The following is a 15,012-nucleotide window of genomic DNA, read 5'->3' as shown; positions in this document are numbered from 1 at the left end:
AGAGTGTTGAAAAGCTTCAGTACAAAGAACAAATAAGCTTGCTCTTCAGCCTAGAAAGAGATGACCGAGATGTAATGTGACAGGTCTAGAATATCACATGATTTTGCACAGAAAGCAGAGAAATACACAAGGGCAGGAAACCATAATGCCAATGTAAGAAGTGGGGTGCAACTGAATACAAGGAGGAAGGTTTAGAATAAACAAAGTTGATGCTTTCTGCAACAAGTAGCAGACCTGTGAAATTTCTTACTGATCATAAAAACTTACACAGGTTCAAGGAGAAATCAGGTAAGCTCACAGATGAGAAATCTATTGAGGACGACTAAATACCAAAGATGATGCTTCCTGAGCTGATGCAATTGAAACAAAAGATGAAGGCTGGGAGAGTATTACAGGGTAATGTCATGTAGGCTTGCCTTGTTCTTTTATGCCTCACTAGGCACTGCTTATGGCCAGTGTTCACTGCCCACAAGATATGGAGTGAAAACTGACTTTTAGCTGAGCCCCCACCACGTTCTCATTTTCTAACATCCTGCTCTCAAACTTCTTGCTGAATCTGAGTGCCGCAACTGGTGCTACCAATAGAGAACACTCAAAAAATGGGAACTACAAATGTATTTTTTACGACAGTAAAAATTTTTTTACTTGCAGACAGATAACAGCCATACTACAGATCACCTTTCTAGAGACTGAGCATGCCAGGAATGTGTTACTTAACGTTCTGACAACAACTGACAGCAATGTTAACTGAACAGTTGCTAAACCACAAGGTTTTAAGGAACAGTCTTTATAGAATCTTGAACTGTCCAGATCATTTTGATTTGCTTAGAGGCTACAAGTCAGTTACAATGGATGCTGAGGATTTAACACTGAAAAAAGCCAAGAATCAAAGTGCAGAACTTAGGACTCTGCACATGATGGCAGAGAAACTTTGTAACCTGTACAGTCTATAATCAAAAGATTCTGTAAGCAAGAAGTCACACATGAGAATGGTCTCCTACTAATGGTATTTCAGTGATTTTGAAGCTTTTATTTCAGTGATAAGCTGTAACAACTGAAGTGTGATGTTTCCATAATAACACAGCTACTGACAGAAAAGAAACATGACTCTTCAGTACCTTTCAAAAAGCCCTTTTTTTAAAAAAAAATGATGCTAATGTAGATCCACTCTTTACTGTATCTTAGTAACTATGAAAATTAAGAAAGAATTTATATAAAACTGGAAGACTGATTTCCTGTCATTTAAGGGCAGGATTTCAGCAATAGTTGCAACATGTTGAAGATGTCAACTATGGAAGATCTCTTAAGCTTAGACTAAGTAAAGTGGAGGACAACAGCACTAGCCATGGATGAACCTGAAAGAAAATAGGCATTGCAGCTGTGTCACAGAATGAGCACCTCCAGCTGAATACAAATGTACCGGTGATTGATACATTTAGTAAAAGGTGTTTCTGGGTGTGGGGTTTTTTTTTGTTATTTTTAAGATTAGATAGCATCTCTAAGTCAAACATGTTAGTGATTCAGTTGGAAAAATTATGTGCAAGTATTCATACTCAGTCTAGGAGAAATTAGTATCATCATCTGGTAGTAGTCTATTACTAATTATACTTTGCCTAACTCCAAACAAAAATTTCATACCCATTCTAGCTACTGGAAATAAAATCAGATCAAACTATTACTGTTCTAAAACTTAGAACAAATTTATCTGTAAAGATTTCTGAATCTTACCTTTCATTGGGACTTCAATCTGAAGTATTATTAGTTGAAAATCTCTTTAATATACAATCGAAATTCCAATTATATATGGCCTTCTTGTGAAATTTCTTTAGTTCTGAGTTAGAATCCATTAGAATTCTTTATAATTAGTGAGGTCTCCTTTTGCATTCATTTCCTCCATGTCCTTTCTCTGTCTATATTTATTTACCTCATATCTACTATCATTCACTTGTTAATCTTGATCTCTTTTGATTAGATGTATATTAAAAGGACATGAATAGATGTCAAATGATATCAACAGATTCTAAACAGAATAGTGAGCAACTTCTTTGAGGTTACAGACATGTGATATATTTAAACATCAAGAAATTTAAAGATTAGTTTACTTAGCAATATTTCATAGAACACGCTTTCAGGCCATTCCAAATTCCAAATAGAAAATGGGTTGGAGAAATTATGTTAAAGCAGCAATGCTGAAGTCACTGACAGCACCATTTTATGAAAAAATGAATATCTAAACAAATCAACACCTCACTCATAATTCCTCACTATATAGAAAAACACACAAAAGAATGCAGTTAAGAAAATGCAGATTTAAATTTGTTTGTGGGAACTAGCAATTACTTAGGTAATCTGAGATTTTTTCTTTACAGTTCATAGGAAAACTCTTTTCCTCAACTGAAAGTGTCTCTATAAAAGCTCTAAGGAATACCATTACTCCAATTTCTCATGTTGTATATTAACATTAGAATAAAGAAAAAGAAAAGTCTTATGATGTTTTTAGCAAAATTAGAATGAAAAATAACTCCATACCTGTGGTGTGAGAAATTTTTCAACCCGTTTGGCTATAAAGTTTTTCTCCAATATGGAGTTTATTGATGGTCTATTCCTAGGATTCCTCTTAAATAACTGTGACAGCAGATTACGTAGGTCATAGGAGTAATGCATAGAAATAGGAGGAAAAGGTCCAGAAATTATCTTCAGTACCAAGTTCTTCATGTTACCAGCTTCAAACTATATCATACAAGAAAGAAAACAGTTACTACATATTACTTACTGTCTGTCCACATGTAAGGCTGCATATAAAGTTTAAAACAAAAAAACCACACATCTTCCCTTGCCTCAACAAACCAAAACAAGTTTTCAAGGCCATCCACAGTTTAAATCAGCAGTTTAAAATAATCTGCTGCCAAGTATTCTGATTATAAATACATCATAATACAGGTATTTCACAGAATCACAGAATGTTAGGGATTGGAAGGGACCTTGAAAGATCATCTACTACAGAGATATAAATTTTGCTAACAAATAATTATTTCCCTCCAGATCTAGACTGACAATGATATATAATTAAGGATAAAAAAATTATATAATTATCTGCTTGATCTCCTCTCCCACTTTCAACCATCACATGCCTTCTGACCTTTTTAGTTGTCCTGGTTTGGCCTAAACCAGGCCAATTTTCCTTTCAGTGATTTTTACTTTCAGCTAAGTCTCCTCTAAGTAACTGCACTTTCTGAAACTAACTGCATGTTTTGCAGACAGTGTCTGCTTCCAGGACTGATAACACTCGAAGTTTGTAGTTATCACTGAGGCACCGGTAGGGATGTTGTGCAGAAAGGCTCTTGCTGTACTTGTTCTTAGAGAAACCAAGGTCGCTGCTGAACTCCTCACTGCTTACAAGTGAAGAGCCGAAGGGGGGTCGCAGCTGCAGGGGGAAGCGGACAGGGCAGGTGACCCAAAATTGACCAACGAGGGTATTCCATCCCATACACGTCATTCTCAGTATAAAGCGGGGGGATCACGAGGGTCTCACTCTTTTTTCTGCTATGGCCGGTGTCCAAGGAGGACTCCGTCCGTTTTCCTGCTGCCCCCGATCCCAATCCGTGCCTTCCTGAATCCAGCTCTCGACCGTTGCTAGGCCCAGCCTGGGCCTTCCCGGAGCCTGCCCTGCAGTGCCGGTGGTGACGTAGCTGACTTCAGGGGAGCTCAGTCTTGGTTTTGTATATATATTTGTATATATTTGATTATTTCTATTATTATTATTATTATACTCTTTTTCATTATTATAGTTTATTAAAACTGTTTTAACTTTCCAACCCGGAAGTCTCTCTCCCTTTCCCTTTCCCTTTGCGGGGAGGGGGGGGGATAACAGAGAGCATCTGCCACAGGTTTAATAGCTGGCCCAGCTTTAAACCGTGACAGATTTATTGGCACCCAATGTGGGGCATGAGAGAAGCTCCAACAGGTTGCTCTGATAAATCGAATCCCAGCTCCAGTGGGAGGAGATCCGGAGAGCTCAGCCAAGAGAGTATCAGATTTCTTCCTTTGAGATTTACGAGGGGTTGGAAATTAAAACAGATAGCGAAGATGGTAATGTCATTTGTGAACCTTGTGTTACCTCTTTTCTTTATAAAGCTTGTTTGGGAGTTCAGTGTAATAATACCTTACTTGCCGTATGCACTGTGTGTTAGTGCTTACATGTGGTTTAACAGGGCGTGCTGGTCGAAATGTGTCGTTTCGGTATGGGTTGTGATACTGATTTATGTCGTGATAAACTGGGCAGTCATTATTCCGATCTCTTATCTCTATGATACAATGATGGGCAGCTTTAATCGCGAATCCGTAGCTGCGCACACCGGGCGTCTTTTAACTGATTTTGATAGTATCTGCTCCTTTTTTGCCAAGCTGATTCCTGCAAAATTCGAACAGGGCGTGCTTTTATTTGTGTGTGTCCTGTGTGTCCTGAACGTGTTTCTGGTGTGCTATGTGATTAGATGTCAGTGCAGCAACAGCGGTAGGTATTATGCTGCCCCTGTAACCAGGAGAAAACACCGAAAGAAATCAGCTAGTAAAGTGAAGGATGATGACTCAGAGCCTTCTAAGGTAGAGCCAGCACAGGACCCAGGTGAGGGCCCTTCTCAGTCAGAGTCAGGGCCTGACACAGATGGGGGTTTCCTTGATCATCTTTTTAAAGCAGACCCATCACACAAGAAAGGTCCTTCTAAAGCAGAACAATCACAGGAGGACTCGGACTCGGACGTAGAGATAACCTACCACTCCTTATCCGTGAAAGAACTGCGAAGTATAAGAAAAGACTTTAGTTGTTATGACCATGAGCCAATTATTACCTGGTTGCTCCGATGCTGGGATAATGGGGTGGATAGCATAGAATTGGATGGTAGAGAAGCCAGACAGTTGGGATCCCTGTCCAGAGACAGTGGTATTGATAAGATGCTTCCAAGAAAGTCAAACACTATCAGTCTCTGGAGGTGACTCTTCTCAGCTGTAAAGAGCAGGTATCCCTATAAAGATGATGTTATGAGCCACCTAAGCAACTGGATCTCTATAGAAAAAGGTATTAACTACCTCAGAGAACTAGCTGTGCAAGAGATCATTTATAGACGCCCACGGGACATTGTAGATCCTGTAAATCCTGATGAAGTGGAATGCAGCCGATCCATGTTCCGGAAGGTTGCGAGGAGTGCTCCACCGACACATACCCATACGTTGTCAATATTAGTCTGGGGAGAAGATGCTACGGCACGACCTAGTGTGGGCGAAATGGCTAACTGTATGCGACAGTATGAAGGTAGTATTTCTTCCCCACTGCAGGCCCGTGTCTCGGCTGTGGGAAAAGTGACTAAGGAAGACAAGGACTCATTTAAACAACTGTCAGACAAACTGTCCAGGATCGAGAATCAACTTAAATCTCTACCTACACAGGCACGCGTTGCAGCCTTTAGGAGGAAACGCCCTCCTACTGGACCGGCTCAAAGCAAACGGAACACATCACGAGGTATCCTGTGGTTTACCCTGCGTGATTATGGGGAGGACATGAACAGATGGCATGGACAACCTACCAGTACCCTACAGGCACAAGTACGTGAGTTGCAAGCTAACAGAAATACCAGAGAGAATTTTCCTAGAAGGGTGGCTGCTCCAGTTACCAATGAGCAGGACTCCAGTCACGGTAGATGGGCCTCAGGTCCCTATTTCCCAAATATGAATAGGGGAAATGAAGGTCCAATCCCCGTGAGCTGCACGAATCCAATCTTTAATTAGAGGGGCCCTGCCTCCAGCCAGGAGGAGGAGAGGGACAACAGAGTTTATTGGACTGTGTGGATTCGATGGCCTGGCACATTAGAACCACAAAAGTATCGAGCCCTGGTAGACACTGGTGCACAGTGCACCCTCATGCCATCGAATCATAAAGGGGCAGAATCTGTCAGTATTTCAGGAATAACAGGGGGATCTCAAGAGTTATCTGTATTGGAGGCCGAAGTGAGCCTAACTGAAAATGAATGGAAAAAGCACCCCATTGTGACTGGCCCAGATGCTCCGTGCATCCTTGGCATAGACTACCTTAAGAGAGGGTATTTTAAGGACCCAAAAGGATATAGATGGGCCTTTGGTAGAGCAGCTGTAGAGACTGAGGACATTAAACAGCTGTCTACCTTGCCTGGCCCCTCAGGGATCCTTCTGTTGTGGGGTTGCTGAAAGCTGAATAACAACAGGTGCCAATTGCTACTGCCACGGTGCACCGACAACAATATCGCACCAATCGAGACTCCCTGATCCCCATTCATAAACTGATTAGACAATTAGAAAATCAAGGAGTGATTAGTAAGACTCGCTCACCCTTTAATAGTCCTATATGGCCAGTGCAAAAGTCTGATGGAGAATGGAGATTAACTGTGGACTATCTTGGCCTAAATGAAGTGACGCCACCGCTGAGTGCTGCTGTGCCAGACATGCTAGAACTTCAATACGAACTGGAGTCAAAGGCAGCCAAGTGGTACGCCACTATAGACATTGCTAATGCATTTTTCTCTATTCCCTTGGCACCAAAGTGCAGGCCACAGTTTGCTTTTACCTGGAGAGGTATCCAGTACACCTGGAATCGACTGCCCCAGGGGTGGAAACACAGTCCTACTATTTGCCATGGACTGATCCAGACTGCACTAGAAAAGGGTGGAGCTCCAGAACATTTGCAATACATTGATGACATCATTGTGTGGGGTGATACAGCAGCAGAAGTTTTTGACAAAGGGGAGAAAATATCCAAATTCTTCTGAAAGCTAGGTTTTGCCATAAAAGAAGCAAGGTCAAGGGACCTGCCCGGGAGATCCAGTTTTTAGGGATTAAATGGCAAGATGGGCTGTCGCCAGATCCCGATAGAGGCGATCAACAAAATAACAGCTATGTCCGCCACCAACTAACAAAAAGGAAACACAAGCCTTCTTAGGTGTTGTGGGTTTCTGGAGAATGGCATATTCCAGATTACAGCCAGATTGTACACCCTCTTTTATCAAGTGACCAGAAAGAAGAATGATTTTCAGTGGGGCCCTGAACAACGACAGGCTTTTGAACAGATTAACCAAGAGATTGTGCATGCAGTAGCCCTTGGACCAGTTCGCATGGGACAAGATGTTAAAAATGTGCTCTACACCTCAGCTGGGGACAATGGTCCTCACCTGGAGCCTCTGGCAGAAAGTGCCAGGGGAGACTCGAGGCGACCCTAGGATTTTGGAGTCGAGGATACAAGGGTTCCGAGGCCAATTACACTCCAACCTGAAAAGAGATTACTGGCAGCATATGAAGGAGTAGAGCGCCTCAGAGGTAATTGGTACTGAAGCACAGCTTCTCCTGGCACCTCGATTACCAGTATTAGGCTGGATGTTCAAGGGTAAGGTTCCTACTACTCATCATGCAACTGATGCTACATGGAGTAAATGGATTGCATTAATTACACAGAGGGCTCGAATAGGAAACCCTAATCGCCCAGGAATCTTAGAAGTGATCATGGACTGGCCAGAAGGCAAAGACTTCGGAATGCCACCAGAAAAGGAGGTGACACGTGCTGAAGAAGCCCCACCATATAATGAACTACCAGAGGATGAGAAGCAGTATGCCCTGTTCACCGATGGATCCTGCCGTCTTGTAAGAAAGCATCGGAAGTGGAAAGCTGCTGTATGGAGTCCCATACGACGAGTCACAGAAGCCACAGAAGGACAAGGTGAATCAAGTCAATTTGCAGAGGTAAAAGCCATCCAGCTGGCTTTAGACATTGCTGAACGAGAAAAGTGGCCAAGACTGTATCTTTATACTGACTCATGGATGGTAGCAAATGCCTTGTGGGGGTGGTTAAAGCAGTGGAAGTGAAGCAACTGGCAGCGCAAAGGAAAACCTATTTGGGCTGCTGAATTGTGGCAAGATATTGCTGCTCGGCTAGAGAAACTAGTCGTGAAGGTACGTCATGTAGATGCTCACGTACCTAAAAGTCGGGCAACTGAGGAACATCGAAACAACCAACAAGCGGATCAAGCTGCTAAAGTGTTCCAAATAGATTTGGACTGGGAACATAAAGGTGAACTATTTTTAGCTCGGTGGGCTCATGACACTTCAGGTCATCAAGGGAGAGATGCAACATACAGATGGGCTCATGACCGAGGGGTGGACTTAACCATGGACTCTATTGCACAGGTTATCCATGATTGTGAAACATGCGCCGCAATGAAGCAAGCCAAACGGTTAAAACCTCTGTGGTATGGGGGGCGGTGGTTGAAATATGAATATGGGGAGGCCTGGCAAATTGACTACATCACACTCCCTCAAACCCGCCAGGGTAAACGTTATGTGCTTACCATGGTGGAGGCGACCACCGGATGGTTGGAAACATACTCTGTGCCCCATGCCACTGCCCGGAACACTATTCTGGGCCTTGAAAAGCAAATCTTGTGGCGACACGGCACGCCAGAGAGAATTGAGTCGGACAATGGGACTCATTTCAAAAACAGTCTCATAGACAACTGGGCCAAAGAGCATGGCATCGAATGGGTATATCACATCCCCTATCATGCACCAGCATCTGGGAAAATTGAACGGTATAATGGGCTGTTAAAAACTACCCTGAAAGCAATGGGGGGTGGAACCTTTAAAAACTGGGATAAGCATTTGGCACAAGCTACCTGGCTAGTTAACACCAGGGGATCTATCAACCGAGCTGGCCCTGCTCAGTCAGACCTTTTATATACAGTAGAAGGAGATAAAGTCCCTGTGGTGCATGAAAGGAATCTATTGGGAAAAACTGTTTGGGTTCTTCCTGCTACAGGCAAAGGTAAACCCATTTGTGGGATTGCTTTTGCTCAAGGACCTGGATGTACTTGGTGGTTGATGCTGCAGGATGGTGGAGTCCGATGTGTCCCTGAAGGTGATCTGATCCTGGGTGAGAATACTTAATTCTGAACTGCATGATGTTAATTGCTGCATAATACTAACAGTGTTCATAAGTGTCTTTCAGGTTGAAGCAGTGGTGATGGGAATGGAGCTAGCTGCAAGTGGCGTCCAGTAACCTCCTCGAGACTGACATCTTTAACCTGCAACCCAGGGCACGAACTGTGACAAAGCTCATACCATCTCTCCTACCCTGGGAGACTCCTAGCCAGATGGAAACCCACAATCCTGAACTAAATGAACTTGATGAACTTTTTTTTGTATAGAGATGAATCATAAACTAATGTTATCTGTATATATTTTAAAATGAAAAGTTAGTGGTGATCTGAGTATGGCGTGAATGGTATGGAATAAGGGGTGGAATGTCCTGGTTTGGCCTAAACCAGGCCAATTTTCCTTTCAGTGATTTTTACTTTCAGCTAAGTCTCCTCTAAGTAACTGCACTTTCTGAAACTAACTGCATGTTTTGCAGACAGTGTCTGCTTCCAGGACTGATAACGCTCAAAGTTTGTAGTTATCACTGAGGCACCGGTAGGGATGTTGTGCAGAAAGGCTCTTGCTGTACTTATTCTTAGAGAAACCAAGGTCGCTGCTGAATTCCTCACTGCTTACGAGTGAAGAGCCAAAGGGAGGTCGCAGCTGCAGGGGGAAGCGGACAGGGCAGGTGACCCAAAATTGACCAACGAGGGTATTCCATCCCATACACGTCATTCTCAGTATAAAGCGGGGGATCACGAGGGTCTCGCTCTCTTTCTGCTATGGCCGGTGTCCAGGGAGGACTCCGTCTGTTTTCCTGCTGCCCCCGATCCCGATCCGTGAGTTCCTGAATCCAGCTCTCGACCATCGCTAGGCCCAGCCTGGGCCTTCCCGGAGCCTGCCCTGCAGTGCCTGTGATGACGTGGCTGACTTCAGGGGAGCTCAATCTTGGTTTTGTATATATATTTGTATATATTTGATTATTTCTATTATTGTTATTATACTCTTTTTCATTATTATAGTTTATTAAAACTGTTTTAACTTTCCAACCCAGAAGTCTCTCTCCCTTTTCCCTTTCCCTTTCCCTTTGCGGGGAGGGGGGAGGATAACAGAGAGCGTCTGCCATAGGTTTAATAGCCGGCCCAGCTTTAAACCGTGACATTAGTGAAGCCACATTTCAAATGAAAGAATGTAAAGCATTCACAATCATTCAGTGTAAAATCCAAAGCAATGCTTAGACTTCAGCTTAAACTCTGGAAGCAGAGTGCACCATTTCAATTCCTTTGTACAATAAAAAGAAAACAGTACATATCACCCAGCTCACAGAAAACAACCTATTGCCATCAACTCTCAGAAAAGCAATGTTGTCAGCATTGCTGCCACAGAAAAGACCAAGCAATAATAAATTACAAAGGCTTGAAACGAAATTAAATCCTTATCCCTCGAAATTTTTCTTCTAATTTTCATGTTTTCATCTTTTTTCAATGAATAAAAAAAGCTGGTTTTAAAAAATAAAAATAATAAAAGCAAAACAAAACCACAACCAAAACAAGACAGAAAAAATGTTTTTTCTTCCCTTCCTAACTGGAAAATGGATGATAAAGATGTATTCTTCAAAACATCACACACAAAAAGGTAACTCTTTCACCTTGCAAGTTTTTTCTAACAACTATTTCTGTTCTAAACAGAAATGCATTAATCCACCTGCACAAAAGCCAACAGTCCAAATTCAGACTTTCAATATAATATGCAAAGTTTGGAAAAGAAAGGAACACTATTCACAGTATCATTTGTTACAGCACACCTAACGCTGTTTTCAGCTAACACTGCTCATTAAAAACCTACATTGAAAACAAAATATACAGTGATAAGATTTCTGGAGAGATTGGCATGATCCAAAACACAGATGGAAAATGTTGGTCAGTATAGGAAGAGGAGATTAAAATGTTGAAGGTTAAACAGTCACCATGAAAGCCTTTCACCAACTGAAACACATTTGCATAAAATCAGGAAAAATCCCTGTTTGAAATCAGTGTTCTTTTAAAGAAACCAGAAGTTTCTACTCACCGCATGTTTAAGTGTGCACATTTCATAGAGAACACAACCAAGGGCCCAGATGTCACTAAAAATCAAAGCGAACATACTTAAGAATTAGTTCTAGGTGTAACACTGCCAAGTAACTTATATCTGTCCAGTCTATCTTTGAAAAGGAAAATAAAAGGTTGTATTTTGAGTATGTACAAGCTCCCCTGTATCTTCCACCCTGCCAAACCACAAAACCCCAAACAAAAAAAAAAACACACAACAAAACAAAACCAGAATTCAACAACCAAAAATAATGCCAGCCTGAAAACCAGATGGGGTTATTTTGGCTCCATATTTTATTTAGATCTTTTCATCTGAACTGCCTGGATCAGAGAAATTAGACAAAATATGGACAAAGGCTTTTTTTTTTCTTTAAAGGTGTACACTTGCCTGAGGTCTCTGAATTAAACAAACAAAAAAAACCAAACAAAACCCACCACCCAGTTCAGCAAGTACAATTCTTAAAGTCAATTTACTCTGTTTAACATTGACTTACCTTACCCTCACTTATTACAGGATGACAGAATTTGGTTAGAATACCATTGGATAATAAAATCCATGTAGGAAAAATTAAGGGACAAGGAACTGTAATCATTTTTATCTTTTAAGAAACCAATTGAAATTAGTATAAGGCACTCACAGCAATGGATGTAGCAGCTCAGTGAAGCATAAGACTAACTTGATAATGACCATGTTAATTACATTAGGGATGCTGTTACCAGATACAGCCTACTGCCAGGACAGCAAACGTATAAGCAAAGTATCTGTATGACATCCTTAACACTGTGTCACATTCGTACTGCAAAAATTAAGGCAGTACAACTAGTGTGTAGGTAGGCAAAAGTAGAGCCCTAATTAAGAACACAGCTAGATCTAGAACTCAGAGCATTAAGCTAAGTCATCTCTGCATCACATTGCTTTGTACTGCACAGACCTACTAAGGTCCCACTTGTACAGTGAGACTCAGTACCTTCTTGGGTAAGAGATGAACTAACAGCTGTTCACCATCATATGAATAGAACAGCTTCAGATTTCTAAAGAACACACTTTCTTCTCCTTACTAAAAATGTTTAATAAAATGCTTATTAGTACCTTTTATTGTTGTAAGGTTTGTTCTGACATATTTCAGGCGACAAATAGTACGGTGTTCCTATGCAAGTGCGAGCCAGCTCGGCAGTACTGAGGAAAAAACGAGAATGAATGTCAACTAGTTAACTCACATGAAGTGCACAGATTGTGTTTTCCTAGATCAAAGCGATTTAGATTAAGTCAGAGAAAACAGAACGAAAAAGGAGTTACCTGTTAAGAACTCTGGCGATCCCAAAATCTCCCAGCTGTATTGTTCCATCTTTGGTTAAAAATATATTCTTGATACAGAAATTTTAAGAAGTCTGTTAATTAAAGCATTCATACAATTGCATACTTTTTATTCTCAACATGTTTTGGGAAGAATAAAGTTTTCTACCATCCAACCACTCTGAAGTCACTAGCAGTAGTATTGTTGTCTATTAGGAAACATCAGACTTACTCTAGTCCTACTTCAACAAAATTAAAGAAAACACTAGTACACATTCTAAAACACAACCTTTTCTGTCCCCACACATAAATACATAAGTAATACTCAAGTAGCTTAATCAAATAGCCTCATCTGTTTGTACAAATATCATATAAACCTCTTCCAGACATTTCTGAAGGAAAAAAAGTGTTTCCAGTATTAGAAGTGTTTATGTAAAAAGACTATTTTCCATAATTTGCCAACTTAGAGTAGCAAGATATGAATGTAATCACTTTGGAAGTAAATTCAGTTAAAAATAATTACCTACGTACCTGTGACTTTATGTCTCGATGCAAGATTTTTCTATCATGTATGTGTTTTAGTGCTAAACAGATTTGTACAAACCAATCCAGAATCTATGCATAAAAGAAAATGCAACATCAGCACCATTATTTATGTGAAAGTGTCCCCAGTTATGTAACTGAAGATACTATCACATCAGTTTTATAATTATAACTCAAGATTTTACCCTCTTCCCATAAACCTGTCTTCATTTACACCACAGAATAATTAAAAATGTAACAGTACTGTCACTATAATGCAAACTTTTTAATGAAATATGCCTATTACCCAAATCAGATATTAAGCCTGAGATTACTAGTTTCATTACATACTATAAATCTAATAAAAGTATGCAACATGAATTTGATTGGCTAAAATGTTTAATACATGGAACTTGCATCTTAAAGACTGTACTTCTGCTGTAACCAAGTCTTCTTGCAGTCAATCAACCAAGAGTCCTAAAAAGTCATACGGATGTTTACAGTAACTTATTTTATCATCCAGTAATTTTAGGTATTTTGCCTTAGAAAGAAAAAACACTACAAAGCAGATTTGAATGAGAAAAGCAACAAACAACATATAAGATTACAAACAAGCCAACAAAACCCTTTTTTTTTTTTTTTTGTAAATTTGTAAAAAACGCAATATAAAAAGGGACTAATGGCAAGAACTTTTCCACATGAACAGCCGTTTCACATTCCCGACTCAGAGGTACATACGTGTCAAAATCACGGTATAATGCAAGGTGTATTTTTCACTTTTGTATTGTAAGTTCTTCTTGTAAAAGTGAGCTCAAATTAGAAAAGTTTTATAAATTATATCCCAAAGTTTCAGGATTAACCTACTCTAAATACCATCAGTATACCTAATACGCTACTAAGCCTTTCCAACCACAGGTAAATTGAGATCCTACTGGATGCAGACACAAAAGCAAAGAAACAAGGAAATATATGTCAGTTCTAACAAAAAAATGGAATCCTACATAATCTATTTTAACTTAATCAAATTTGTACATAAAATCCTCTCATTTATTCGAGACTCTCCCACAGCACAAATGACTTTATAACCAGTATCATGGAAAAAGAAAATCTGCTGGTATACTTCCAATACCATATTAATTTTTTTTCTAATGGAAACATAAACTTTTGAATTATGTAAACTTTATATTGCTATATTTCATATTATTATATTTACAAAGTATGTCATTTTATCCTTCTGATAAATGAAAAAAAGTATTATAAAGCAAAAATCCTGTGACATTACATCTTTAAAAAGAAATTATTTCAAAGGTTTAAAAGTATTCATGTTGTCCTTCAGTAATTTTTATTTTTCAGATTTGGTTTACTTTGCAAGAGATCAGACTTTTTTTTAAAGCATCTTACACATACAGACAAAACCCCAATAAACACACCCAGGATTTCCAGCTACACGTTTTTTTTAAAGATACTACTGTGACTGATGGAAACAAGAATCTCAATTTGAGAACATCCTTTTAGATTAAGCAACCATACCTACCAAACTGAATTAAAATAATATTTAAAACTCATGAAAAAGTATCATGCAACAAAACACTACAGCAGCAGTTTGCTGTTACCTGATCTTCAGAGAATAAGATTCCTTTCTGGGCATTTATTTTTTTAAACAGGTCTCCTCCTTCACAATAATCCATCACTATGTAGAGACAGCCATTTTCTGTAAAATAAGACACAAAATATTTCAAAAAGAAAAAAAAATCCCATCTTTAACATAGCTTTCTGAATATCTTCACTGCAGTCATAGAAAAAGCAACAGAAAAATTAACCTTTTCACTTGTAGCTTCAGATATCATGTATTAATCCCTTTTTCAAACTCCAAGCAAAAACGCTTTTATTGCTTTGATTTTCACAACATAAGTTTCCCATTTCTGTTAACATCAGACTATTTTGATATGGAGAGAAAAAGAAGACATCTGCTGAACCAATGCCCCAAAATGGGGTTCAAAACCACTATGAAATTAAAGGTGTCACTTTATGAATACAATATAAAACCATTCTTCAATCTGCTTTCAAACATCCTGTAGATCACCTACCCTAAAAATAGAGATCTTAAGTTCTAATTCAGGCAGTTGCCTCTACTTGCCTAATTCTTTCTTGGAGTTTTACCTGGACAAGGTATTACTTGCA

General features: G+C 39.8%; 1 protein-coding gene across 9 annotated transcripts in view; it reads right to left on the bottom strand.

Moving 5' to 3' along the window:
• Positions 1–15,012, bottom strand: part of NEK1 (NIMA related kinase 1) — a 56,406-nt gene that overhangs the window by 35,664 nt on the left and 5,730 nt on the right. For all 9 annotated transcript variants that reach the window (XM_068403276.1, XM_068403280.1, XM_068403275.1 and 6 more), the window contains exons 4-9: positions 14,445–14,542; positions 12,841–12,924; positions 12,313–12,380; positions 12,106–12,192; positions 10,996–11,050; positions 2,530–2,730 (exon numbers count right to left, since the gene is read on the bottom strand). In XM_068403276.1, the coding sequence (XP_068259377.1) occupies positions 2,530–2,730; positions 10,996–11,050; positions 12,106–12,192; positions 12,313–12,380; positions 12,841–12,924; positions 14,445–14,542 (593 nt within the window). The remainder of the gene's footprint in view (positions 1–2,529; positions 2,731–10,995; positions 11,051–12,105; positions 12,193–12,312; positions 12,381–12,840; positions 12,925–14,444; positions 14,543–15,012) is intronic.

Source organism: Nyctibius grandis, chromosome 6 (genome assembly GCF_013368605.1).
Source record: "Nyctibius grandis isolate bNycGra1 chromosome 6, bNycGra1.pri, whole genome shotgun sequence".
Classification (NCBI taxonomy): domain Eukaryota; kingdom Metazoa; phylum Chordata; class Aves; order Nyctibiiformes; family Nyctibiidae; genus Nyctibius; species Nyctibius grandis.
Note: the sequence above shows the minus strand (reverse complement) of the source record. Positions and strands in the feature narration are given on the sequence as shown.